Source organism: Ptychodera flava, chromosome 1 (genome assembly GCF_041260155.1).
Source record: "Ptychodera flava strain L36383 chromosome 1, AS_Pfla_20210202, whole genome shotgun sequence".
NCBI lineage: Eukaryota > Metazoa > Hemichordata > Enteropneusta > Ptychoderidae > Ptychodera > Ptychodera flava.
The window spans coordinates 12534079-12561048 of record NC_091928.1 but is presented as its reverse complement, the minus strand read 5'-3'; the positions used below and the strand labels follow the sequence as shown (position 1 = coordinate 12561048).

The window sequence follows — 26970 nt, the reverse complement described above, 5'->3', positions numbered from 1 at the left end:
ATAACCGGAAGCTCCCTTTATTGTTGGCTTGAGTACCACAGAAATGCTGCACAGTCAGCACGTTTGAGTCGGGAATATTTTACACCGCATATCGACGGAGATGGGGGAATTTGGCGACTCTCGACAACCGCACAAATCCGTTTTCCCTCCATACGTCAGGATAGCCTTTGTCACAGTCTGCGTGTTGCTGGCCGTCAAGCTGTGCTTGGGCTTCGTCCGTCTGCTACAGAAAAGATGGCGGACCGAGAGAGATCTGGCAGAATTCCCATCGCCAAGGCGACACTGGTTTTTCGGGCATATTTTGGCAGTAAGTGTACCTGATACTCTGTGTTGGGAATAGTGAGAGACAAGGAGTAAACACTCGCCTGGTTGTGCTGTTGGCACCGCGTCATTCAAGCGCTCTTCAATCGTTGTTTGATGTGTTTGTGTACGTCCCCATTTAGGCGAGCGGCCAATTCAAGAAAAGTGGCTTAGTTTTCGAGTTTAATGGACCCGCCGTACCCAAAGCTATGCGATACCTCATTTTAAAGCTTATTTTGTCTACTTTTCGAAAATGCCTGCTGTACTGTCAAAATCTGGCAGCGTTACCATGGAAACGGGCCTTAAACAAAGTGCATTAAATTCAACGTTTTTAACCATGTCTGCTATTCTTGATGGAATGGATTTGGTTTGAGTTACCAATTCGCTTTTGTGTGTTATATTATCATCCATACTGTAAAACAGAGTATTAATTATGAAAATGTTTGCATAATTACTATGTCACGTGACCTTAAAACTGTTAAATTTATATTAAACTCTAAATACGCGTGCGTGAGAGCGATATCGTCTTTAAATATGTTGAAACTGACCCATTCTACAGCTTGCAGTTGTAATTACATCTTTATAGTTCTATATTTAACTTCTCGACACCGCATCTCATAACTTTCTGTCACGTGACCATTCATGCACCCAAATATTTAGTGCGCGTTTGCTTTGAAGATGCGCGCGTGCTGAACAGCTGAATCACACAGCCGGCTAATTCAGGCAAACACAGTCTCCTTTATTTTGCGCGCTTTCAAGATTTGTCGCTAAAAATAAATACAATGTATCAAAGAACCTTTTGTTCTCGCTATTTTACGCGGGAAACCAGAGTATAAAAAGAGCAATTTTTCAGGTTGAGCCCAGTTGCAAGCTTGGCTTTTCAGGTGATACTTCGAGTTTCCCCTGTGCTGTACGCATCGACCCTTCTTTCTCGCGGGTATTTTACGCGGGAAACCAGAGCATAAAAGGAGCAATATTTCAGGTTGAGTCCAGTTGATAGTTGTCAGCTTGGCGTTTTCAGGTGACGCTCTGTGCGCATCGAAACTGAATGCACTCTAAAATCTCCAAAGTTCACTTGACGATTTGACATTGCTTATCATAGACAACAGTCATGGCATCCAGCAAAAGTTTAGGGGAGAGCCCCTTAAAACTTGCTCCAAAACGGCGTAGATTCTCTACTAACTTTGCACGGTGTGTGATTTGCCAGCAAAGTCAAAATGAGAGTCTCAGTTTAGCAACACCAAAGGGAATAACTAGTTTCTTCCATGCTGCTGAGGTTAGGAGAGATGATGTGTTCATCCGCTTACGAGAAAATTTCCAGACTTTAGTGAACCTCCAGATAATGCGGAGATAAGATATCATAGAAAATGTTTGAATTCGTATGTCAGCAAGAGAAATCTATCTTTTCAAAAGTGTGCCGGGGAAGGTGAGCATGACTCACATGGTTCAGGGAACTTTTCTGATAAAATTTGCACTCCAGATATGGTATCAGGCAGATGTAACAGATCAACAGTTGAAAGTACTGACTTTTCCAAATGTATAGTATGCCAAAAAGTATACCATAAAAAGGATAAAAAATTGCATAAAATAGAAACTTTTGAAAGGGGTGAAAATCTGAAAAGAGCTGCAGAAAGTCGGGGCGATTTAAAAATGCTTCATAGAATTCAGCATGAAGATTTAATCGCAAAAGATGTCGTATATCATGTTGGGTGTCTGTCGACATATATCGGTAAGAGAAACATCAAAGCATCTGTTGCATCGACGGATGCAGAGACCGATCATTACCAAACTGCCTTTGACATGTTAATCGGCGAAATTAACGAGGATCTTCTCATCAAAGGGAAGGCACTGCTACTTTCAAACCTTTTAGAAAGGTTTAAAGAGCTGTTGTCAAATGAAATGAATGCAGGCCACTACACAAGTTCCAAATTACAAAATAGACTAACGAAACATTATGGTGACGCAATTGCCATTCAGTCCCAACAGGGGCAAGGGATGTCAAATATAGTATTAGCAGCAAAATTACACTTGCGGATGCTATCAGAGCAGCGAATGAGTTAAAACGAGATTTAAAAATGAAAAATCCAAAGAAAGAAGTCATTCATTCATGGACGGAAGCCTAATAAATCCCACTTCTATTTTGTACGATGCAGCAACAATTTTGAGGGGTGAAATATCTGACATACAAAATGTAAACGAGTATCCCACTCCTGATGGTGTCAGTATACAAACTTCAATTAATCTCATACCAAAAAATCTATACCGTTTGATACTTTGGCTTATAGATAAAAAAGCATATGAGTCAGCAAACCCGGATTACAAGACATCGGGTGATGTCAATAGAAAGTGCGTCTCAATTGCTGAATGTATTTTATTTGGAAATGGAATTAATCTCACTCCTCAACATGTGGGTCTTGCAGTACAACTCCACAATGATTTTGGATCTAAAGCATTAATTGATATTTTACATGCCTATGGGTTTTCAATTAGTTATGACGAACTTCGACGTTTCATGACAAGTGCAGCTGAGCAAGAGATAAACAGGATTAAAGAAGGTGTTTACGTTCCAAGTGAAATAATCCCATTCAATCAGGTGGAAATTTAGTCCATGAAGGAGATGATAATATTGATATAAATGCAGAAACTATTGATGGAAAGAACACCTTTCACTCGATGGCCCGTGTTGTTTTTCAACAGCAATGTGTACCCCAAAATAAAGTATCTACTCCCATCAGTCGAGGCCAGTACAAATCCCTACATATGTCAGATGACATAACAAATCTTATGCAATGCGAAACATTCAGAAAACCAAACACTCGTCCTGAACCTCCACGGTATACGGACCCGGTCAAGAAAATCGCTTTATGCACAGTAAATACACCCGTTTCGGTACGTGACCTTTCCTGGCTTCTATTAAGATTTATTCCCAGAAATGTGTTACCTCTCCCCGTTGAACTTGATTTTAATGATAACCAAGTTGTGCCATTTTGGACTGGCTTTAATGCTATGATCAGTGAGAAAAAAGAAAGCTTTACAGCAGTTGCTTACGCTCCTGTAATCGATTCAAAACCTGCAGATATGGCAACTGTTTATACTACTATGATAAAGTGCAGACAAATGTGCTTACACTCGGACAAAGTGTGTCCATTCAAACTATGGATCAGCAGCTATATGCTATAGCTCAACAGGTTAAGTGGAGCAAACCAGATATTTTAAGATGCACTATGTACGTTTAGGTGGGTTCCACGCCCTCTGCAGTTTCATTGCAGCAATTGGGCGACTGTGGGGAGATGGTGGTCTTGGCGATCTTTTAGTGGACTCTGGCGTTTATGCTGGTTCAACTGTAAATCTCATGCTTGCCGGGAAACAGTTCAAGCGGGCGGTTAGAGGGTTGTCTCTTGCATATGAGGCACTAAACCAGATTTTTTTCTCTGCCTTTTTGAGTGGTGTGAGCGTGAACGGTATCTGCAAACTATCCCAAACGAAGTTTGGCAACAGTTGGCTTGTGTACAAGTAACATTGACTGAAGGTGATCAAAATGACAGTCTTACTGCAGTCAAAACACTCGATGCTTCAGTACTGAAGTATATTGTGCCACTTCTAATTAAATTTAAAGAATTTGGCGGAGTACATTCTCCAACTTTCAAATACTGGGATATGTTTCTCGATGCCGCACACATCATGCTCTTAAACATAAGAGCAGAACGAGAAGGTAATTGGGTTTTACATTTGCACACAGTGGCAGCAATGTTACCTTATTTCTTCTGTACAAATAGGACAAATTATTCGCGTTGGATGCCAGCATACATTTTAGAAATGCTTGAAATACCAAAGACTATTCAGTCAGCATTTGAAGACGGGCAATTTAGTGTTAGAGAAATTGCTGGCCGATTTAATGGTATTTGGAGTGACATGGGAACCGAAAAAACAGTTATAAGAGATTCAAAAGTGAAGGGGAATTGTGGGTTTGACACGCAAGAAATCAGCCTTGATGAGATGGTCCTTAACTCGCCATATTACGGCAAGATATTCGATAGCAATGAAATACAGGGCTGGAATGACAATTGTAGAGAACAATGAACATAGGCAGACACAACCAGCTGCTATGAAACAAGATGAAGATCACGTTCAAACGTTGGTCAATCACTTGAAGGATAACATGACAAATCCTTTTGAGATTAGTGATGATGCATGCTCAGATATTCTGATTAATATATCCACGGGTATGCATGCCTCTGAGGATGTAAAAAAATCCCTGCTCAATGCTACTGAAATGGGTAACCGCAGGATGGAGGTATTTATCAATTCTGCATTCTCTGAAAATGAAAATGGTAGTTTTTATGCTCCAATAAGTCGGTCACAACTTAAAACATTTAGTGACATGTCAAAGAAAACAAAAATCAAGCAGCAAGGGCATATAAAGAATGCGAACATCAGTTCTGAACTAGTCTTTCGCCGTGCTCTAACAATTGCGAATTGTCGGGATGATGTTACTCTGGATAATATCCTAAGTCATCCTATTGGACCAGTTCCAGTCTCTCTTTTCCACGAAGATGGTACAATGAGAAAATGTACAAAAGCGGAACTTGGTCAGAAGCTCGAAGAGACTGTTATAAGTCAAGAAACGCTTCCAACTATAGAAAATGTTCAACTATATACATTCGCGATGCAATGGCTATTATTCAAATGATTAAAGGTAATAATTTGGAAACATTTGACGACCTTGGCGCTGCCTATTTGAGGCAGTTAATCACATGTTTTGATAGGGCTATAACAGTTGTTGATGTCTTTGATAGATACGATGTTCAGGACTCAGTCAAAAGTGGGGAGAGAGCACGCAGGACTTGTGGTGTTGAGGGTGCCAGGCAGTACAATGTAATTGGTGGACGTTCAATTCCCCCTTGGAATAAGTTTCTTGCTGTTCCTGAAAATAAACAATCTCTCACCAAATTCCTGTGTGGCTACTTAGTTAACCATGCCCCATTGCAATTTAGTCTCCATCCAGAATGGAAACTTGTACTTGCTGGAGGTTTTGCAGATGGGAAAGAAACAAAATGTGTTACAGCAAATGGTGTTTTATGAAATGCACGATATGTATAGCACTCAGGAAGAAGCCGATACACGTATGCTACTACATACGGTAAATACTATTTTCGTAAACGAGACTGGTAAAATGGTAGAGCGTGTCATAATCAAATCCCCCGATACAGATGTTTTAGTTTTAGCAGTACATTACTTTCCTGAAATCCAACATCTCAAAGAACTATGGATAGAAAAAGGTGTCACCACTTCTGTTCGAAATACACATAGATTCGTACCTGTTCACGAGATTTGTCAGACTGTGCCTGTTACCTTTTCTCAAATCCTGCCTGCAGTGCACTCACTAACAGGCTGTGACTCAACATCCTCTTTTCTGGGTATCGGGAAGAAGTCTGTTATTAATGCCATGAAATCAAATGGCTTCAAAGATTTTCAAAACCTCCTTTCGCTACAAGAAAGCGATGTAGAGATTGCAGTAAAAGCGTCCCGCACCTTAATAGCTATTCTGTACGACCCAAAACAAAAAGAAAAGATGTCGCATGACAATTTAAACAAGTTGCGAGTGAAATTGGCGACAAAAAGGGAGGCTTCACTGTCAAAGTTGCCTCCGTGTGAAGCTAGCTTCAAACAGCACGTACTTAGAGCAATGTGGCAAACTAAAATTTGGACATCCGCACATGTAAGCATGCCTGATTTAGGAACACCAACTGATTATGGGTGGCAGAGAACTGACCTAAATTGTCCCCGGTTTATTTTGAAGGTCCAACGGCTTCTGAGATCATCAAAGACTTGATATGCTCATGCCACGGCAGGAACCGGTGCATAGCTGTGTGTGCATGCCACCAAAATAACCTACCTTGCACAGATTTGTGTACCTGCCAGGCTAATGTTGAAACATGTGGCAATACTTTAACACATGAATTTGAGGTCAAAGTGAAGATTAATATAAAATAAGAACCTTCATATTTCACAATGTGTGATTACTGTGCATAATTTACCATTAAAATATGTAGATTTCTGTCATAATACCTCTGAATTTATTTTTAACTACATAAATTTGTGTTTCTAATCAGCGCAATAGTTTATACTAGCTCAAGCCCATTCGGGCTTAATCGGCCCATTTTGGTTTAATTAGCATATCATTTAATTAATTTAATTTACATATTTTGCTGATTTATTTATTTTATATTTTGGTTCGGTATCTTTATATCTGAATGCAACCTATATAGTTACTTAAATGGTTGGTAAGCCGGGGTTATCACCATTGCACGCACGGCCGAAAGACAAAGCCAATGTTGAATAATATTTTCAATCCTTTTGTTTACTATTTGTGTATTCAAGTCATGCTGTTTTCAATTTTGTGCGTGCTTTTATGTTTTAGGAGATGAATTTGAATTTCAAACTGTTAAACTTGCAAATTACTGTTTTTAAATTGTAATAGTAAGGGCTAATGAATCCAGACAATGACGGTTATCGAACGCTGTTACTGTTTTGAAATACGGAAGAGTTAAAATCTTCTTATTTCGGCGGAAAATGTCGCAAACAGTCACGTGACTTGTAGCTTACTGCAGAATGGCACAGTATACATGTAGATAGACTCAAGTCAGTTATTACTTTTAACTTTTAGACGGTGTTTAGGGCGTTATATAGGTCCCTGCCCATAAATCGTAATTATTAGGTGTACTTTGTTTGAAGCCGGTTACCATGGTACGCTGCCAGATTTTGACAGTACAGCAGGCATTTTCGAAAAGTAGACAAAACAAGCTTTCAAATGAGGTATGACATAGCTTTGGGTACGGTGGGTCTATTAAACCGATTTTTCAGCTGTCCTGGCCGCTCACCTAATTCCGCTACGGGGTGAGTCCTTTGTACAGTCTCAAGGTTACGGATGCACTTCACTGTTTTCCTCGCATATTTGGATGCGTTTCAGAAAACAGCAGAATGTTTTGTTGGAAACCGTGGTCCGGCGTACGCCTATTGCGAATGGAGACGAGATATACATGTAGCAATCGAGTAGGTCACTAAATGACAATATTAATTTAGTAGTATTTTCGTCCACACTTACTTGCAAACAAACCGCTAGTTTTTAGCTTCCATTTGCCATGATATATATTACAAAGGAACCTATCGGGGTAGTACCTATCCGATGTCTATAGTCTGTCTGTCTATATGCATGTATGTATGTATGTATGTATGTATGTATGTATGTATGTATGTATGTATGTATGTATGTATGTATGTATGTATGTATGTATGTATGTATGTATGTGTATGTATGTATGTATGTCTGTCTGTATGTATGTATGTATGTATGTATGTATGTATGTATGTATGTATGTATGTCTGTCTGTCTGTCTGTCTGTCTGTATGTATGTATGTATGTATGTATGTATGTATGTATGTATGTATGTATGTATGTATGTATGTATGTATGTATGTATGTATGTATGTGTGTGTGTGTATGTATGTATGTATGTATGTATGTATGTATGTATGTATGTATGTATTATATGTATGTATGTATGTATGTATGTATGTATGTATGTATGTGTGTGTGTATGTCTGTATGTATGTATGTCTGTATGTCTGTCTGTATGTATGTATGTATGTATGTATGTATGTATGTATGTATGTATGTATGTCTGTATGTATGTATGTATGTATGTATGTATGTATGTATGTATGTATGTATGTATGTATGTATGTATGTATGTATGTATGTCGAAGAGTACAGATGTCCTCGTGGGAAATTACAGTGCTCGATGCTAAAGCAGAGCGTTATAAGTAAATAATAACACAAATTACTTCACGTACAAAGTAATGATATGTGTTACTTAAAGGTCTGGTGAAATGGTCCGTTCTTGAGACCGAATATCTTCCAGGGGGCAATACTATTACACTCGCAACAAAATTGCAACCTAAAAGTACGCGCAAGTGTTAATTTTTTTGATATTTCTATGCGCGGCTTTCATCAGGTCATTTTGCGACACCAGGTCACGCCCTCAGCGGGAGTCAAGGTTGGCCGTCTGTGACGTCACAGTTGTGTTCATTTACATCGAATAGCGGTCCCACGCCGCCTTATCTCTGCCCGGTATCCGCTAAAAAAACACTGTTCGCGCTGCCTATTCACCACGTTCGTCAATGCGAATTGAAATCCGAAGTGGCGAAAAAAAAAGATCCTTATTTGCCACAGTGGCGAAACTGATTTTTGTTCAAAAGATATGGCAAATTAAAGAAAAAAACGTGGCTGTTTGTAGTCTTTTGTTGATCTGGCTTCTCTCTCGGCGATTCACAAAACTGTATCTACTTCCGTATTGCCTCACAATCTTTCGTCGTACGTATTTGCAATCGAGCCAAGTCTCGCGAGAGATTTGACGTTATGTAGTCTAGTCCATTCGCTGATCACTGCGTCTCACGTGACTAGCTAGACGCAGCACGAAGTAAGACGCAGATACCGGCAAACCGCCATTTTGAAATGAGACAGTTTTTGGTTCTCCCGGAAGTTGTTGATTGCGCATGCCCGCACATAGTGCATCATTTTTTATCGCGTTGCTTTTTAGTCTAGTCTGGTACCTGCCAATATTTCAAAACTTGTAAGAATGTTAATTAAATCCTCGATTAAATTCTAGCCACGTTCGCTGTGATAATTTTAGCTTTACTTCAAAGTAAAATTGAACAGCCAATGACAGTGCCCCATGATTCAACCAATCAGATTTCGTAATTCGATACATGGCGGTTTCCCGTTACCTGCCTCTTTGTGCTTGTCACTGAGGCGGGGACCAGCCAATCTAGGCCACAGCATGCTTAAATGGCTCTCGCGAGAATTGAAACTTCGACGCACGCAATCGAGCCGTCGCGACAAATTTGACGTCACTTTGTCTACTGTACTGCAGGCATAGGAACGCCCCGCTCACGAGAATTGAAACTTTTGCTATAGGCCTACATAGCAGACATACGAATTTTAATCAAGGCCACAAGGTTCGATGTTGCAGTTGATTTGCATTGCGGTCTGGCGGTTCCGTGTTGTGCATTTTAATCCATGTTGCGGTCGATTTGCATTGCGGTCCGGTATTACCTATTGTTCTTCATTTTAATGGCCTCCATGCGCACAGTCCAGAGCTGCAGAGGGACTGTGCTCCATGATTTGTACCGGGTATTTATATCGCGATCTCTACGTTCCGTGTTGTTTTTCGTTTTAATGGCAGTCACAACGTTCAGTGTTGGTGTTCATGCAGTTGATTTGCATCGCGGTCCCAATTTTGTAGCGTGTAGCGAGGCAGGCTGAGGGACCGTGGCCGATCGTACGAACCAGAATAGACAAGCACATTGGTTCAAACACTCAGCATTTGACGGGAACTCGAAAAAGTTTACAGTTGAGCCGTTACGTTCTTGCCCCTGTCACAGCCACTAAAATAACAACGTCTCCCCATAGTGAAATTAAAGGAGGACACTGTCCGGATCATGTAAGCGGAAAACCTAGAAGTTACCCCCCGTGGGGAGATTACGGAGGTGTGAAATACCTTACTTCCCGTTATGAGATACGGCGTCGGGCAAACTTCGGAAAGCCGAAAAAAGTCGACTGGAGAGGCTCGGCGGACACGCCCACATCGCATTTTTCTTTTGCCATATTTCATAATCACGCGCGCTAACGAAAAAAGAAATGAATGTGACTGTTTTATAGACCATCAACTGTATTTCTGTGATTTTGCAACATGGGCATTTCACCAGACCTTTAAGTTTCGTGCATCCTGCAATCTTCAGACAGAAGAAGTGAAAGGATTCTTAGCTCTTCACTCTCATTTACACGTTCGGGACGTACCATTTTATCTGAAGGTGGTGTTAAAATTTGATAAATAATATTTGTTTTGGTGGCGACATTTTGAAACCAACTCAGAGCGTTTGTTTAACAGAGTAGATTTGTCAGATATATATATATATATATATATATATATATATATATATATATATATATATATATATATATATATATATATATCTTACGTTATCAGTCGTATTTTATTCTATTATGAATTCTTAGTATGGATCAAATGATGAAAATTCGTTCCAAATATTGGAGGGTGAATTCAACGCACCATACAGCCCAGCACGTGTATCTTGGACCGGACCTTTCATCGAAAATGTCATGCTCTTCCACCCGTCAGCCGTGCAAGCACTTCTAAAAACCACCGGTAAGTACCAATTCTTAAGAGTTTTAATACCCAATAATGGATCCAATATATGATATACGGTCAAACTTTCAATGATGAAACATTTTGTGCATTAGAAAGAATGGTTCGGTACAGTGTATTATCTTCGGTCGCCAACATGTATCTGTATACAGCCAGACCAGACAAACATAAGTAACACACCTCAGTGCGTTCTCGTAAATTCGGAATCAATAATTTTCCCAGGTGAGCATTGGAGGTCAATCAAGCGATTAAGGCATCATGCTGCATTAAAGAGAGGTGGGTACAGGTGATTAACACTGCGCATAAACTTCTCCAAATCACTTGCGCAGTAACCGTCGCGTCAATCACACCCTACATTGAACTTCCCAATTGATGCATAAGAGAAACAAACAGTAGCAAACCCTCTAAAGCGCTTCCTGCGTCCCAAAATTGTTGATTATGTACAGGCCTATTTTACCACTAGTGGCGTACCACTAGACTACAAACCGCCTCTCAAGACACAATTATGCAAAGAGGACTGTAAGGCGCGTTCAAAAACTGATTTATTCGGGCGATGACATATTGGACTGTGGAGTTTTGACAGCTTAGCATAAATCGAAATGATTGATCTTGGAGTGAAATTGTATTATCAGCTTCAAACCAAAAGGTAAGTCATATGTTTACTCGTCGCGACCATGATGAAGATCGACATTTCTAAACATATTTACTATTTCTGCAGTTACTTTTAATGATTGGTTGGGTTTTTTTATTCGATCTGGTTTCAGAACCCAAGGATGAGTTGTTCTACGGGTTTCTTCGGCCATGGCTGGGAGATGGCTTACTTCTCAGCAAGGCAAAGAAGTGGCAGCGTAACAGACGTCTACTGACGCCGGGATTTCATTTTGATATTCTGAAACCCTACGTGAAAATATTCAACGACTGTGCACTCACTTTAGTGGTAAAGAATTCACCTTAGCATTTTAATAAGGTGGTAAACGTATACAGATCTGAGTTAAAGGCATACTTTTGATAAAATCGCACTGATTTCTCCAATAAAAATTCACAAACAGATAAGGGAAGAAGAGGAAAGATATAAACGATCTGCCAATTCAAAATATATGATATTGGATGACAAACATGGAATGTCGCCCATCCGGACTAATCTGCCTATATAAAGGTCTAGGCCAAGTGCAACTTCATAGCCATGCAATACTGCAACATTATTTTCTTTCTCTGTATATACTTTTTGCGAAGTGATGTTTTCAATACATATGCTGTTGCTTAGTCTTACACAGAAGCCTTGTTTCTCTTCTAAATAAAACACAACATATAATTCTGACATATTATACTGTTCGTTCCCTCTCACAACATATGTGTCAGAATTCAGAACGGCGCAATGTCACAGCTTTCTTGCACGCATGCCAATTTCTGAGACAAAAGAAACCCCTTGACATGGCTCTCTGTTCACATGGTGTTTCTTTGGACTACATTGTTTGACCAGGAAAAGTGGTCCAACTTATGCAAATCGTCAGAGTCGTGCACGGCAACTTTGGAAATGTTTGAGCACATCAGCCTGATGACGTTGGACAGTCTGATGAAGTGTGTCTTTAGTCAGGACAGTCGGTGTCAGACCCAGGCGTATGTAATAATATTATCTTCTTTGAACTTGGTTTAATATGGTAACGAGGGGACACACGTTCACCTCACGGGCTCAACCACGATCTATCTCACCAGAACTTAATATTCGAGTCAAATGTCAAAAACTAAATCATATCTGTATTTCACTGCAATAATTCTAAATGTTGTACGGTTGGTGTATGTTTAATTTCCTTACTATTGGCGGAGAGGCATTTCAAAGATTATGTTCTGCTTTTGTACAATGTTCGAAGATGACTTCTTAAAGGCATACAGTGGTCGGAACTGCGCTCAAAGGTCGTATGGGACCCATACGACCAATGTAAACACTGTATCCAAGGTACGATGGTGGTTGATGAAAGTTAAAACATGTCTGTCATAATCTACATCGTATAATATTGTTACAGCTATGATGATGAGGTGCATCTAGATATCGTGCACGAAATACAATGTTTGTAAACAAGAAACTCGCACAGGCGCAGTTCCGATGACAGTTTCCCTTTACGATCGATGAAGGTTTTAGTTACTTTGAGATGACTTCTCGAAAATGTCGCAAAAATGTGGCGCCAAGTCAAATCGCAAAGCCTGTTGCCTTTTTATGACACCATGACGAGATTTTAAGCACATTTTGCTGAAAAAAAAATAACTGATTTCTTTATCGGGCAATGAACACGTAAAGTTATTGACACCCTATGTATTTTACTGTTTCAGTAAACACCCGTACATCCGGGCCGTGTATGAAATCGCAGACCTGATCATGAGGCGGGGCCGCTTCCCTCTTTACCACAATGACTTCATCTACTACCTGTCACCGAGCGGTTACAGAATGCGAAAAGCTTTGAACGTCGTCCATGGGCATGCGTGGAAGGTGATGCGTGAAAGGAAAGAGGCGCTGTCGCGGGAAGAGAGACAAGGAAAGAACAGCGAGAGAAAATATGTAGATTTCTTGGATATTTTACTCACAGCAAGGGTAAATACAGTTTTTGAAATCTATACTGTGCAATGATTTTTGCAATGATTTTATGCAGAGCTATCACCTGATTGGTTCGTAAACATTTGAGGGCAGGTGTACGTGCGACGATAGGTTCCTAATCTGAACTTTGAAGCAAGCCTCATGCGTTTTTCATCGTTTAATATATTAATATTTAGGGGTTATTACACGAAGTTTGGGCGATACCGCGTCGTATTCGAGTGATGTGTCCGTATTTTGACGAGTTGCGCAGCAACGAGTCAAAATACGGACACATCACGAGAATACGACGCGGTATCGCCCTAACTTCGTGTAATAACCCCTTTATCATACATGCATGCTATGGTTATGACTGTTTTCCTACAGACGCTCCGAAATTAGCGACGAAATCAACTTGAAAACGACCTTGCTTCCCCCCGGCTGTACTTATAAAAAGTTGGTTGCTAAGGAGTGATGACAACCGTATCACTTCTTGATATTATTCCGCTATTGGGCCATTCCACTGCCAAGGAGGGTTTATGGAGCACTTTTAAAGCAAACAATTTAAATATTACGATGTCGACACAGGTTTTCACAATTTGAAGAAGATTTAGTTTTAGTTTAAAATGACGGTGGATGTAAAACATAGGCGGGAGTTCATAAAATGGGTGTGTTTTCGTGTTTTAATACTTAACTCACCCCTGCGTGAAAGTTATGAGGCCGCCAAAATCGGGTCAAAATACTCGCGCGCTCAAACTCTTATCGAGTATGAACAGCTGAGAGCACAGAGCAAGCAGCTCTGCGACATCTATGAATGCACATACAGTGGATATAATACCCGTACCAGTCAGTTTATCTCGAAGAATTATACATGTTTGACGTCAAATATGCCGAATTTACCATCTCAGTAAGCGGATTAGTGAAAACATGAAGTGAGTACACTGTAAGCTGTAGTGTCGTAACTCGTTCGTGATTTTGTTGCTGTATGAATAAAAGTACATTTCAAAGGTATTTCCGTCGCCTGCTCGTATATTTTCCTTCCTGGCTTGCCTAAATAGCAACCGAAGCGAAAGTTTGACTTTGCCTAGATGGTACATTGTATCTGAAACCCGCACCGCATCGGTGCCACCAGACACGATCATGACCTGTGAACTGACATGTACAAATCGGAAATATCATGTGCACCTTCAACCTTGTCTGTCGCGAGTATTTTCAGTGCGGTTGGATTTTCGTGGCTCATTTACGACTGTAAACGATGTAATTCACCGCCCAGATACTTTAAGCTCATCAACAGGAAACTTGTCGTAAAGCGATTCTATCATGATGCTCTGTCAACCGATATCTTTACGTGTAATGATACATCCATGGTGTAATCTTCAGCAGCGTAGACGACACGAAAACACTGCACCGTGCACCGCCACGGGACCGGCCGTGAATTGACAGGTTTCGGCAAATTATACAAATGTTCAATACGTTTGTTTGTATGTTTTTGGTACAACTGTACTTGTGCCTAAGTGCAATGTACCAGGCGCCAAATGTAAAATAATTATTTTACACATTAGAAGAACATATTCATACGAAAAGGGTGTATTTGCATGCATTTTCAATAAAAAACTACTATAGCATAAGTATAAATAAATCAATAAAGACATAAGTAAATACATATATGAGTGAAAAAACATACATATATGTGAACCAATTCACACAAGACCTATGAAGACAGACATATACATACATACGTGCATACGTACGTGCATACATACATACATACATACGTACGTGCATACATACATACATACATACATACATACATACATACATACATACATACATACATACATACATACATGCATGCATACATACATACATTCATACATACATACATACATGCACTCACGCACCCACCACATACATACATACATACATACATACATACATACATACATACATACATACATACATACATACACAAGCCCATATGCACTCATGCACGCACGCACGCACATACATACATACATACATACATACATACATACATACATAGCCCATATGCACTCATGCACGCACGCACGCACATACACACAAACCCACACACTCATATACATACATACATACATACATACATACATACATACATACATACATACATACATACATACATATACATACATACATACATATATACATACATACATATACACACATACAGGATCGAAAAGTTTACATGAGGGGAACGAAGTACGCATGCGTATATCCACTCGCACACACACACACTGCTACTCGGAAAAGTTTACATGAGGGGGAACGAAATACGCATGCGTATATCTACTCGCCACACACACACACACACACACTGCTCTGAAAGTTTACATGAGGGGGAACGAAATACGCATGCGTATATCTACTCGCACACACACACACACACACACACACACACACACACACACTGATCCACGCCGCCCTGGAAGATATCCTATAATGCATTGCTGTAAGCCCAACGCCTAAACCGGAAATAGGCTCATTTGGCGTCAAGACACCAAGGCGAGCGGACCGGCCTCGCTCATCCAATCTTGCCGCATATGGCAAGCAATTGCGATAATGACGAATGCTTTATTTCCAAAAATCAGTAAATGACATGCTTTATCCATCCGTACTTCAGTGAGACACGTTCCCCAGTCAGTAAATGACAATGGGGCCGGGGTACCCCAGGCCTCCCACAAGTATCAGAGTGTTCACAGCCCCGTGGATAGCTGTGATATCGCAGCGGTACTCGTGGCGAACGCGATCGAGTCATTGGGTCATCGCCACAGGGACTGTGGCGATGACCCCAAACCAATGACCCGAGCGTGTTCGACACGCCACAAGTACCGCTGCGATATCACAGCTACCCCGTGGATGAAGCCAGCAGTTTTTCTCACAGAAACAAGTTGCATAATGTACTCAGTAAAACGTTGTCAGGTACATGTAACATGAAAACTGACTGAGGTCGAAGTGACTAAGGCACCGGGATTGATTTGACCACAAACAACGACAAGAGGGTGTGAATTACTTGGGTCGAAACGGACAGGGGTCGAGGTGACCTGCTGCCCCGGTCCTCAACTGCAGGCCTGACGGCCTGGCTATGTTTAGGAGAGAACCATTTGATTTGGGGGGGGGGATATGGAGGAAATGGGTATGGGAGCAAATTTTTTCTTCCTGTCACAGTGACAGCAATTTTTTTTTCTACTGTCAGAGCTGCATCGATTTTTTTTTTTCCAAATGGAGTAGCAATGCAAATTTTTTTTTCTTTGTCATCAAGTTTGTGATGCATTGTATATAAGGGAGCCGTCATTATTTACGGCCTGAAACTCAGAAATTTCAAGTGACACACCCCCCCCCCCCCGTCAACCATGAAGAATTTGAGTAACTCCCCTCTCTAACTCTGAAATTTTGACTGATCCCCCACTTAGAAAAGTTAAATACAAATACATGTATTTGTAAAGTTTACAAAATACAGCAACAGTAAAGCACTTTGAAATCCGGATGTACTCTGGTAGATTATCATCAGTTATCTCATGATGGTTCAAAAAAGGTGAACCCATCAAAATGAATTGCAAGTCACAATAAAATAAAGATATAAAAGCTCACACAGTATCTAACCATACAGTATATTGTTTAATTTCGATGGGTATTATGACAGGGTTTTCACTAGGATATATAGCAGAATTTGGAAGTACAGGAGGAGAACACGTGAGAGGCTTAGGGGGAAAGTGTCACAGGGGCTTTCCCCTATCTTGCATGGAAAGTTTAAGATATTGATGTGTGCAATGGTGCAGTCTGGTGCGATCTGAGAGGTGTTTTTTAATTTTTTTTTTACTAAGTGAAACTGTTAGAACACCCCAAGGGGGAGAGCACGAGAGGGGGTTTCCCCCTCTCGTATTGGAAATTTTGGGAAATTGATGTGTTTAATGGTGCAATCTGAGAGGAATTTCAGGTTATTCTGTTTGAAAATGACATTGAACACTGCAATATTTTTTTACATTTTATGCATGATCAGTGTTTGTGTCACAATATTCAACAACCAAACAATGACAATACAATTTGTGAAAAACAGTTCTGTTTGCCAGAGACTGAAGATAAATAAATATACAGGAACGGAAAATCTGTGACCTTCTTGTGTCATTTCTCCAGCTGCCAGCTTCTAATGAAAAGCATGAATATGATATGTTTAACTGTCAAAATGGTCATTGAACTGAGGTAAATAAAAACATGTTTCTGTGATAATAAAGGATGAATTCACAACAGTTCAGTTTTGTCCTAGATCCTGTGAAAATTTTGAGAAATTGATGTGCGCTACGGTGCAGTGTAGTGCAATCCGATAGGTATTTTAAATTTGTCTTTTACCAGTAAAACTGTTAGAAGACCCAAGGGGGAGAGCACGAGAGGGGGTGCCCCCCTCTGGCATTGAAAATTTTGAGAAATGGATGTGTGCAATGGTGCAATCTGAGATGTGTTTCAATTTATTTCGCCAAAAAAATTGAGTAACCCCGCCCCTTCTTCCTCTCCACATTTTGAGTAACGCCCCCTGAAGTTTTCATTTTTTTTAGTGACCCTCTCCCTTGTATTTCATTACATTTGTTGTTCCTCAATTTTTCATTGTCAACTTGTACATCTTCCTAATATATTTATATTGAGAGAATAATATATTGATTTTAACACTAGTTTATTGACTCCTGTCTTGTGTTTTAAAATTTTCACAATTTACAGAAGTCAAAAGGTCCCCTTTAGATAGTGCCTATGCCATTGAGATATTGCAACAGAAATCCTGAAATATGATTTCTTGGGTCAGAAAAGGGAAGGAAAACATTGAGTGCACTGAGGTGTAAGTAGACCTACGTAGTGCATGTTTATATCATAAGTGCTGGGAAAAACATAAGAATTGCTTGTGGTAAAAACATTTGCGCCGCCTATGGCGGCGCGCCGGCAAAGAATACATGAGAATAGGGTTTCCAAATTTTGCTAATTTCTGGTGCATTGTGACAATTTTTTTTTTCACTTCTGTCTGTTATGACATTTTTTTTTTCTCAGGTCATGGCAGGATCAATTTTTTTTTCTTCTATCTCACCTGGCGACAATTTTTTTTTCTCAAAATCCTCCATACCCCCCCCCAGAAATCAAATGGTGTTCCCCTTACATAAGGCGTCCACATTTTAGAAAATCACTAAAAGTAGGCAGAAAGAAAGCCCCCATTACGTGAAAACGCTAGGGGTCTATAGGGGTCGGATGACAGTTTGACACATTTCGTACCATTAAGAGTCCAATGATACTACATTGACCGGGTTGACCATATGACTTTCATCAAAAAACGTCCGGGGAAAAGTGAATACATTTGATGTTTGACCAAACTTTACAAAGCATCAATTTTTCGATCAAAAAATTCACGCGTAGAACTAATGAAAATTCGTAAAAAAATACCACTGCCTTGTACATCAGGCACTAAAATGTCGTAGGCGTGAAAATGAGTTTATTAGAAAATACACAGTGGCTCTTAATATTAGTTTGAAAATTCCAGTTCTCCGTACTCCGTTGCTGTCTAGTTCCAGTGGGCATACTTGGCATTCCAGACATTCATTCCCTGCTGAGTGGAGCTACGTACGATCCTGAGTAAAGTAAGCAGAGAGTTTAGAGAGCAGAGAGTTTAGCAGTAAAGCTGTTGCTTTAGTTCCAGTAAGCTGTTGCTGTAGTTTCCTGTTGAATGCTGTATTTAACCATTAAAGAATATCAGCCGAATGGCAGAGAGCTGTAATACACGACTCCCAGTGTTTTATTGGCCTGGGTTGGGCCGTTAACCCCAGCAGAACTTCGCCGGCATGGCAGGTACCATTAAGTCAGAAACCCTTACGGGGCCTCTAAGCAGTGTAGTATTACTCAGGCCGGCTACCACTTTACCACTGTGTAAAGCCCTGTACGAACCCGACTCACGACACAAAGGCAAGAAAGAGAAAAAGTGTCGCACATCTTTGTCATCGTCACTAGCCTTCGACGCCGCGAGGTACGTAGAGTCCGAGTTAGGAGTGAGCTCCCCGGTGTGGCACTTCCGGGCCTGCAGATCGTCGCGTCAGTGTGTGTATCTCAGAGAGAGTAACAATGTGTGTGTTTGTGTTTGTTGTTGTGTGTGTGTGTGTGAGTGTGTAAGTGTGTGTGTGCGAGTGGATATACGCATGCGTACTTCGTTCCCCCTCATGTAAACTTTTCAGAGCAGTGTGTGTGTGTGTGCGAGTAGATATACGCATGCGTATTTCGTTCCCCCTCATGTAAACTTTTCCGAGTAGCAGTGTGTGTGTGTGTGTGTGTGTGTGTGTGTGTGTGTGTGTGTGTGTGTGTGCGACTGGATATACGCATGCGTACTTCGTTCCCCTCATGTAAACTTTTCGATCCTGTATGTGTGTATATGTATGTATGTATGTATGTATGTATGTATGTATGTATGTATGTATGTATGTATGTATGTATGTATGTATGCACGTACGTATGCACGTACGTATGCACGTATGTATGTGCGTGCGTGAGTGCATGTATGTATGTATGTATGTATGTATGTATGTATGTATGTATGTATGTATGTATGTATGTATGTATGTATGTATGTATGTATGTATGTATGTATGTATGTATGTATGTATGTATGTATGTATGCACGTACGTATGTATGTATGTATGCACGTACGTATGCACGTATGTATGTATGTGTCTGTCTTCATGTCTTGTGTGAATTGGTTCACATATATGTATGTTTTTTCACTCATATATGTATTTACTTATGTCTGTATTGATTTATTTATACTTATGCTATAGTAGTTTATTTTTATTGATAAATGCATGCAAATACACCCTTTTCGTATGAATATGTTCTTCTAATGTGTAAAATAATTATTTTACATTTGGCGCCTGGTAGCAATGCCCATGAAGTGACTGCAAACAACATAATTTTGACCATAATCATAATGACGCTCAGCTGTTTTATATGTACATATACCAACGAAGGTCATGCATACTGCGAAGGTCACGCGTCCGCGTCGCTGTAAGTAGTTCGGTTACAGTGAAAATATAATTCGTATTTTCACTAGTTAAAATATGGGCTCATCGAGTCATATCAGTACCGTCTGAACAATAGAAGAATGGCAATACAGGCATAGCATGTATGATAAATCAATATATTATCCGGCTCACTTAATTTTTTGAACCTGTAATATTTAATGTGTGTACGTGAAACGCTATGTAATTCCAGGCCAATTTCTCTCTGCGCCCTTTACCATCCGGACATTCCTTAACCTATTACGTTTGAACATAGGATGATGACGGCAATGGACTGACAGACCAGGAGATCCGGGACGAGGTTGACACATTCATGTTTGAAGGTCACGACACGACAGCCAGCGGTATATCGTGGTGTTTGTATAACTTAGCGAAGAACCCAGAACATCAACGGAAATGCCGAGATGAAGTCAACGAACTTTTGACCAACAAAGATAACAAGGAGATAGAGTGGTACTGTTATCTTTGAATCTTATAATATAATGCCAATCAATGTACCCATGCATTTTGTTCACGTCACGTTACAATGTCCATGCATGATTTTACTCAGAGCGAAGGCCGTACACATGACTAGGGAAGTATTGGTTTTCACAAACAAATTTTGCCTTTAAGGTAGTTCGCGCCTCGAAAGTGAAAGACTTAAACTTTTGCTCAAAGTTTTCTCAAGAAATCTTTCAGCCATTTCAAAATCAAGAATAAAAATCGGGGGTCAACTCGCAAATTTTAGTACTCGAGAAACAAATAACCCAAGATTTACCGATATTTAAAATTCACAATGGTCTCCATCCCTGTGTTATCTCTATGGAGGGAAATAAAATTTTCGAATTTCGAAAAACTAAGCCGGTGAAAAGTTTTATTCCACCAAGAGCTGTAAGCTTATAGTGAACCCCAACAAGTGGTAGATCAGAAAAGAATTGTAAACGTTTGAGAGTCCGAATATCTATCCCCGTAGCGCATTCTACCTAAATCTAATTGTTCTAAGTTTACAATCATCGTCTCCACGTTTTAAAGTTTCGTTATCTTTGACTCATACTGGGAGATAATGCAGTACGATTCCATTTTGGTATACATTAAGGTAGAATGCGATTCGAGGACAGATATTTGGACTCTCAAACGTTTTCTTTTCTGATCTACCACTTGTGGGGGTTCATTTTGAAGCGCTTTGAGTAAGAAAAACTTTAATTTCACCCTCTTAGTTTATTTGAAAATCATTTTTTTTATTTTTCTGCATAGAGTTAACACGTGAATGGCGGCCGTTTTGAATTTCAAATATCGGTAAATCTTGGGTAATTTCTTTCTCTAGTACAAAAACTTAAATGGTGACCCCCTACTTTTATTCTTGATTTTGAAAGTCAATGGCTGAAAGATTCCTTGAGGAAAGATTGAGCGAAAGTTTAAGTGTTTCACTTTCAAGGTGCATACTACCTTAAATTATACGGCTGACTGTACGTGGCAAAGCATAATTAAAAGTCGATCAGGATTTGTGCTGATGTGAGTATCCGTGGAAAATGATCTGGAAACCTTTATTTTGACATTATCAAGAAAAATAATTATCACATTCACGGCCATTTAAAACTTGCAATTCAAATAATAACATGTGAGGGATACCAATGCCACTTTTACAAAACCGAGTCATTTTATCAACCAAATTCTCGCTTCCAGGGAAGATCTCGCAAGACTTAACTACTTAACATACTGCATCAAAGAAAGTCTGCGCCTGCATCCCCCTGTTCCTTACATAGGCAGGAAGTTGACGTCACCCTTGAATTTACCAGACGGCAGAACCATACCGGCGGGTAAGGAGTTGAGATCTTTTCATCAAGTTACATATGAATATATTGATAGTATGTATCTACGTATACGATAGATGATAATTATCAAACATTTCGTCGAATGACATATAAAGAACAACGAACTGCGCAATGTCTTGGACAGTTAAACGTCACATCCATGTCAACTATTTTTCCTGAGTTTGTTCGCGTAGTCGGATGACGGATTTGTCTTTTTATGGCACGATAATTATATGGTTGACTAAAAATGAATTTTTTTCTTTAGATTTTAGCCAATTTACCGGGATGTAAATACTGCTACTATCATGTTATAGAAAAACCCCCACTGTAAACAATTAAATATTGTCTTGGTGTTTTGTTAATTTCGCCAGCTAAACCATATTTCCAGGTTCAAAGCTTCTGTATTGTGTTTTCAAGCTATTTATGGTAGTATGCGACTCGAAAGTGAAAGGCTTAAACTTTTGCTCACACTTTCCTGAGTGGAACTTTCAAACATTCTCTTACCAAATCACCGTGCATAGTTTGGAACTAGCAGAACAATTACCCAACATTTTGCGATATATGAAATTCAATATGACCGCCATTCCTGTGAGAACTCTATTGGGAAAAAATCTAATTTTGGATTTTCGAAAAATCAAGACGGTGAAAGTTTTGATATATGGAAGATCAGAAAATAACTATCTGTCCCCGAGGCGCGTTTTACCTTTAAGCATTTTGCCGATAAGTCGTTGTTTCATTATCAGCATTCATATCTGACAGGATACAGAGCCAGCGTCAATATCGGCAGCCTCCACCGTAATCAACTCATTTGGGACAGACCCAGCGTCTTTGATCCGGAGAGATTCACGCCAGAGAACAGCAAAGACAGATCGCCGTATGCCTACGTGCCATTCGCTGCCGGACCGAGGTAATTTTTGATATGGAATGTTTGTAAACGATCAGTCTGGTTCCAAAACCAACTCCACCTAGGTCTAGGGAGTGCTACAACTGAAAGAAGGCTGAAATAATTCGTTAGACAGCACGGTGCAGCCAATGGAATATTGCAGGGAACAACAGCAATTGGATATTGTGGGTAACAGTTTCACATAGTTGTGGTCAAGAGTCGTTAACTTCTTGCACTTACCGTGAGAAAGAAAACCTTTCTTATTTTATAAGTCACGTTTCGTCGACCTTTACATATGTCATTGATTTCAGGAACTGCATCGGACAGAACTTTGCCATGAACGAAATCAAGGTCACACTCGCCAATCTGCTCCACAGCTTTGAGTTCAACGTTGACGAATGTCCTCCACCGAATAGAACCATGTTGCTGGTACTGAAGTCTCGCACCGGAATCCGTCTCCGCGTCAGACCGTGCAAGTAGCATCGGAATCGGCTAGCAATTTTCGCGTTACACCACGCAACTGCCGTTGTAAAGGACCCTCAGGCCGGGTCATACCGTTGTTAACTCCATATTCGTAAATTCATGAGATTAATTAACGATTGAATCTATTATTTCCGGCGACATAAAAGTCAGACAACACGGCATGTACTGCCTACGATAATGACATCATCAAATATTTGACGATACATACAAAGCTTGATGCCTGTCGGACTAATCAAAATATTGAAATAAACGTATCTCTTTAACTTAAAAAACTTTAAAAACTGCGTCGCTGTTTAACTTTGTAGTCTGAATGCTGACTCTGGACTCTTCAGAAAGAAATTGTATCATCTATTCATTGGTGTTGTACTTTTTTCCGATGAGATTTAAGGTGGTTTTGCACACGACACGCAATTGCTCAAAATCACTTTTTTGCAAAGCTTCAATCAATTTTCATTAATTTCTTGACCAAGGATCAAGTGTTGATCGGGTTCACCTCGTAGCATTACAAGCAGTCGTATGTTGCGTTACAAAGTGTAACTTTATACAAGTCACTTTATTTCCTGGCTTCTTTTCTTTAATTTTCAACATTTCAAAAACATTAAATCCACTCTGGCTTAACAAATTTAGTGATTTTTTTTTTCAAATTATAGTCTTTAAATACTACATAACAAAATGATAGTTTTTGGCAAAAAGTTCTTACATTTTGAATAACAGCCATTTCAATTTCAATTAAGTCAGTCTTTCAACCCTTACCATTCAAGAATGTGTATAAGATATGCAAAACAAAAGTGTATTTTTTCCTATATGTACTCAAGGTCCAAATGAGATATCAAATTCTATGAAGCAGAATCAAGTTTATGGCTTAAATTAATTTGTATCATTAATACCAAAATGAAGTTTTCTACCTCAAATATATCTCGCATATCCGTTGATGTGCTGGGTTCTTCGCTAGATTGTTACAGACACCATGGTGTACCCGATATCGTGCTGTGACCTTCAAACATGAATGTGTCCACCTCGTTCTGGATCTCCTGGTCTGCCAATCAATTGCCGTCATCATCCTTAGTTCAAAAGTTATAGGGGCAGGAATGCCCGGATGAGGAAATTCGTTAAAACAAATTTGCCTGGAATGGCACACAGTTTCTCGGACACTCATTGGATATTACTGTTTCAGAAATTAAATAAGCCGACATTTTCTGATATATTGAACGATGAAAAACTTATGAGGCTTGTTTGAAAGTTCAGATTAGGAACCAATCGCTGCACGCACACTTTCTCTCACACGTTTACGAACCAATCAGGTGATTATAGTTCCGCATCAGTACATATTAGGATGAACTTAAAAATCATTTCACAATATAGATGTAAAACTAGCTTCCATGATACTTTGCTCACATTTGGTTTGACGTGACAAGCCCCAGTAAGTACGTGTATATATTAAATTATAGCTTCTATGGGCCTTACCTTGTAATTTTCATGTCACTCGCATTTCAATACATTTTGATACATAGTTCAAAAATACCAATTTGAAGGCGAAGTATGTATTTGAAATAAACAGACAGATACAATACCATGCAGCCTGGTACATGAAAACAAGTGATTCAACCGTCCATACCAAAGTAAAGATGTCTTCTCGTAATGTTGCATTCCATGGAATTTAAGATAAATAATACTTGGTAATTCATCACGCAGCAATATTTAAAGCCCCAATACCTGGGAGTGTATGATAAAACGACCTGAACATATCCTCAGTTTTCCAAGAGTTTTCTTTGAATAAGACCAGGTAAAGACTGAAAAAGTGTATAACACTGTCATAAGTGTCGAAATTGGCATTTAAATTCAAACGTTTTAACATCATTTTAGATTTCTCGTCATTTTCGAAAAAGTAGTCATGTGCCACAGAAAATGAAGAATACAACAACAAAAAATGTTGGCCATCGTGTGTTGAGCATTCAAATAAAGGGCATCGTGCTCGTTTCCTTTATGATCGCGATGTGTATGTGCAGGAAATACTGCATTTTTTGTACTTTTCCGTGGGGCGCATTTTATTAGTTCAGCACCCGTTTAATATTTAACCTATCAAAACATGTAAGCATGGTTCAAATCAGCGAGCAGTGATACTCCTGTACATGCCCTTCAGTTAGCACATTTACACAAACCAACTTTGACTTGAAAATACCAGATATGAACTGAAAATGCTCACGTGTTTCATTATATATTGCAGTTGTGTGTAAATTTAAACTTTTGCTACATGTTTGCAACTTCATTTAAACCTTTATGATCAACATCATGAACAATATTCACCACAGATTAATTCTAAAGCTCATTAAGTATACAAATATGTAATTAGCTGAAATTAAAATACTTTCTTTGACTGCTGTCATTGTATCACCACTTTATATAACAAGTGTAATTGCCTTTGGTCAAGTCCTTTAAGCTCTGTATGCCAAACTGTGAAAGCTCATTAGATATGTAAATTATAAATTACCCGACATGTAAATGCGAAATGACTTTCAATATTGTTTTAACCTGGTATCATCAATGTACATGGCATGTTTCACCAACTTTGATCAAGTAAATCCTGGTAGACATCCCTAATTGGGAAAGTTCATTAACGTAAAAATGCTAAATGACTTTGAATATTGTTGTATCATAGTATCTTCCATGTACATGGCAAGTTTCGTCAACTTTGGCCTGCTCAATCAAGATATATATCCTTAATTAGGAAAGTTCATTAAATATGCAAATTAAGAATTGGCTGATGTAAAAATGTTTCACGACTTTCAATAATGTTGTATCATGGTATCTTTAATGTAGATAACAAGTTACATCAACTTGGGTCAAGTAAATTCGGATAAATATCCCGAATTAGGAAAGTTTATTCAATGTGCAAATTAGGAATTGGCTTCAGTAAAAATGCTTAATGACTTTGAATAATGTTGTAGTATCTTCAATGTACATAGCAAGTTTTGTCAACTTCGGTCGGGTCAATCAAGATATATATCCTTAATTAGAAAAATTCATTAAATACGCAAATTAGGAATTGCATGAAGTAAAAATACTTCATCTCTTTCAATAAGGTTATATCATAGTAGCTTCAATATGCAAGTTTCTGTAACTTTAGTCAAGTCAATTCAGTTCTATATCCCTAATTAGGAAAGTTCATTAAATATACAAATTAGAAATTGACCGATGTAAAAGTGCTTAGTAACTTTAAATAATTTTAAATCATAGTATCTTCAATATACAAACCAAGGTTCGTCAACTTTGGTAGAGTCAATTCAGATATATATCCCTAATTAGGAAAGTTCATTAAATATGCAAATTAGCAATTATCTTTCATGTCACCCATTTATACCTTTCGCAGCTGACATATCCTGGTGTGATCAACATTTGTAGCAAGTCTCATCAAATTGTGTGTAGTCGTTCTCAATGTATATCCGTTTTTTCTAAAATCATTAACTATGCAAATGAGCAAAAAGTATGCAAGCCACACGCACCAAAAACTAATCACTTCTTGCCATTTGCTAACTAAATCTATGTACCAGATTTGATGCTGTTCTGATAAGCCGTTTTTGAGATATTGGGCCAACAGACAGACACACACACAGACAGACACACACACAGACAGACATCGCTGCGACATAT

The 26970-nt window shown here is 39.2% G+C and overlaps 1 protein-coding gene across 1 annotated transcript; it reads left to right on the top strand.

Annotated features, from left to right (window-relative positions):
- The first annotated feature begins 6 nt into the window (after nt 1-6).
- On the top strand, nt 7-23603 carry LOC139130406 (leukotriene-B4 omega-hydroxylase 3-like). Its single transcript, XM_070696208.1, has 9 exons — nt 7-307; nt 10379-10529; nt 11294-11466; nt 12010-12146; nt 12855-13113; nt 20423-20619; nt 21829-21962; nt 22716-22863; nt 23151-23603. Exons 1-9 carry the CDS (start codon nt 101-103, stop codon nt 23317-23319), a joined length of 1575 nt encoding a protein of 524 aa, XP_070552309.1. The 5' UTR covers nt 7-100; the 3' UTR covers nt 23320-23603.
- Nucleotides 23604-26970: the final 3367 nt, after the last annotated feature.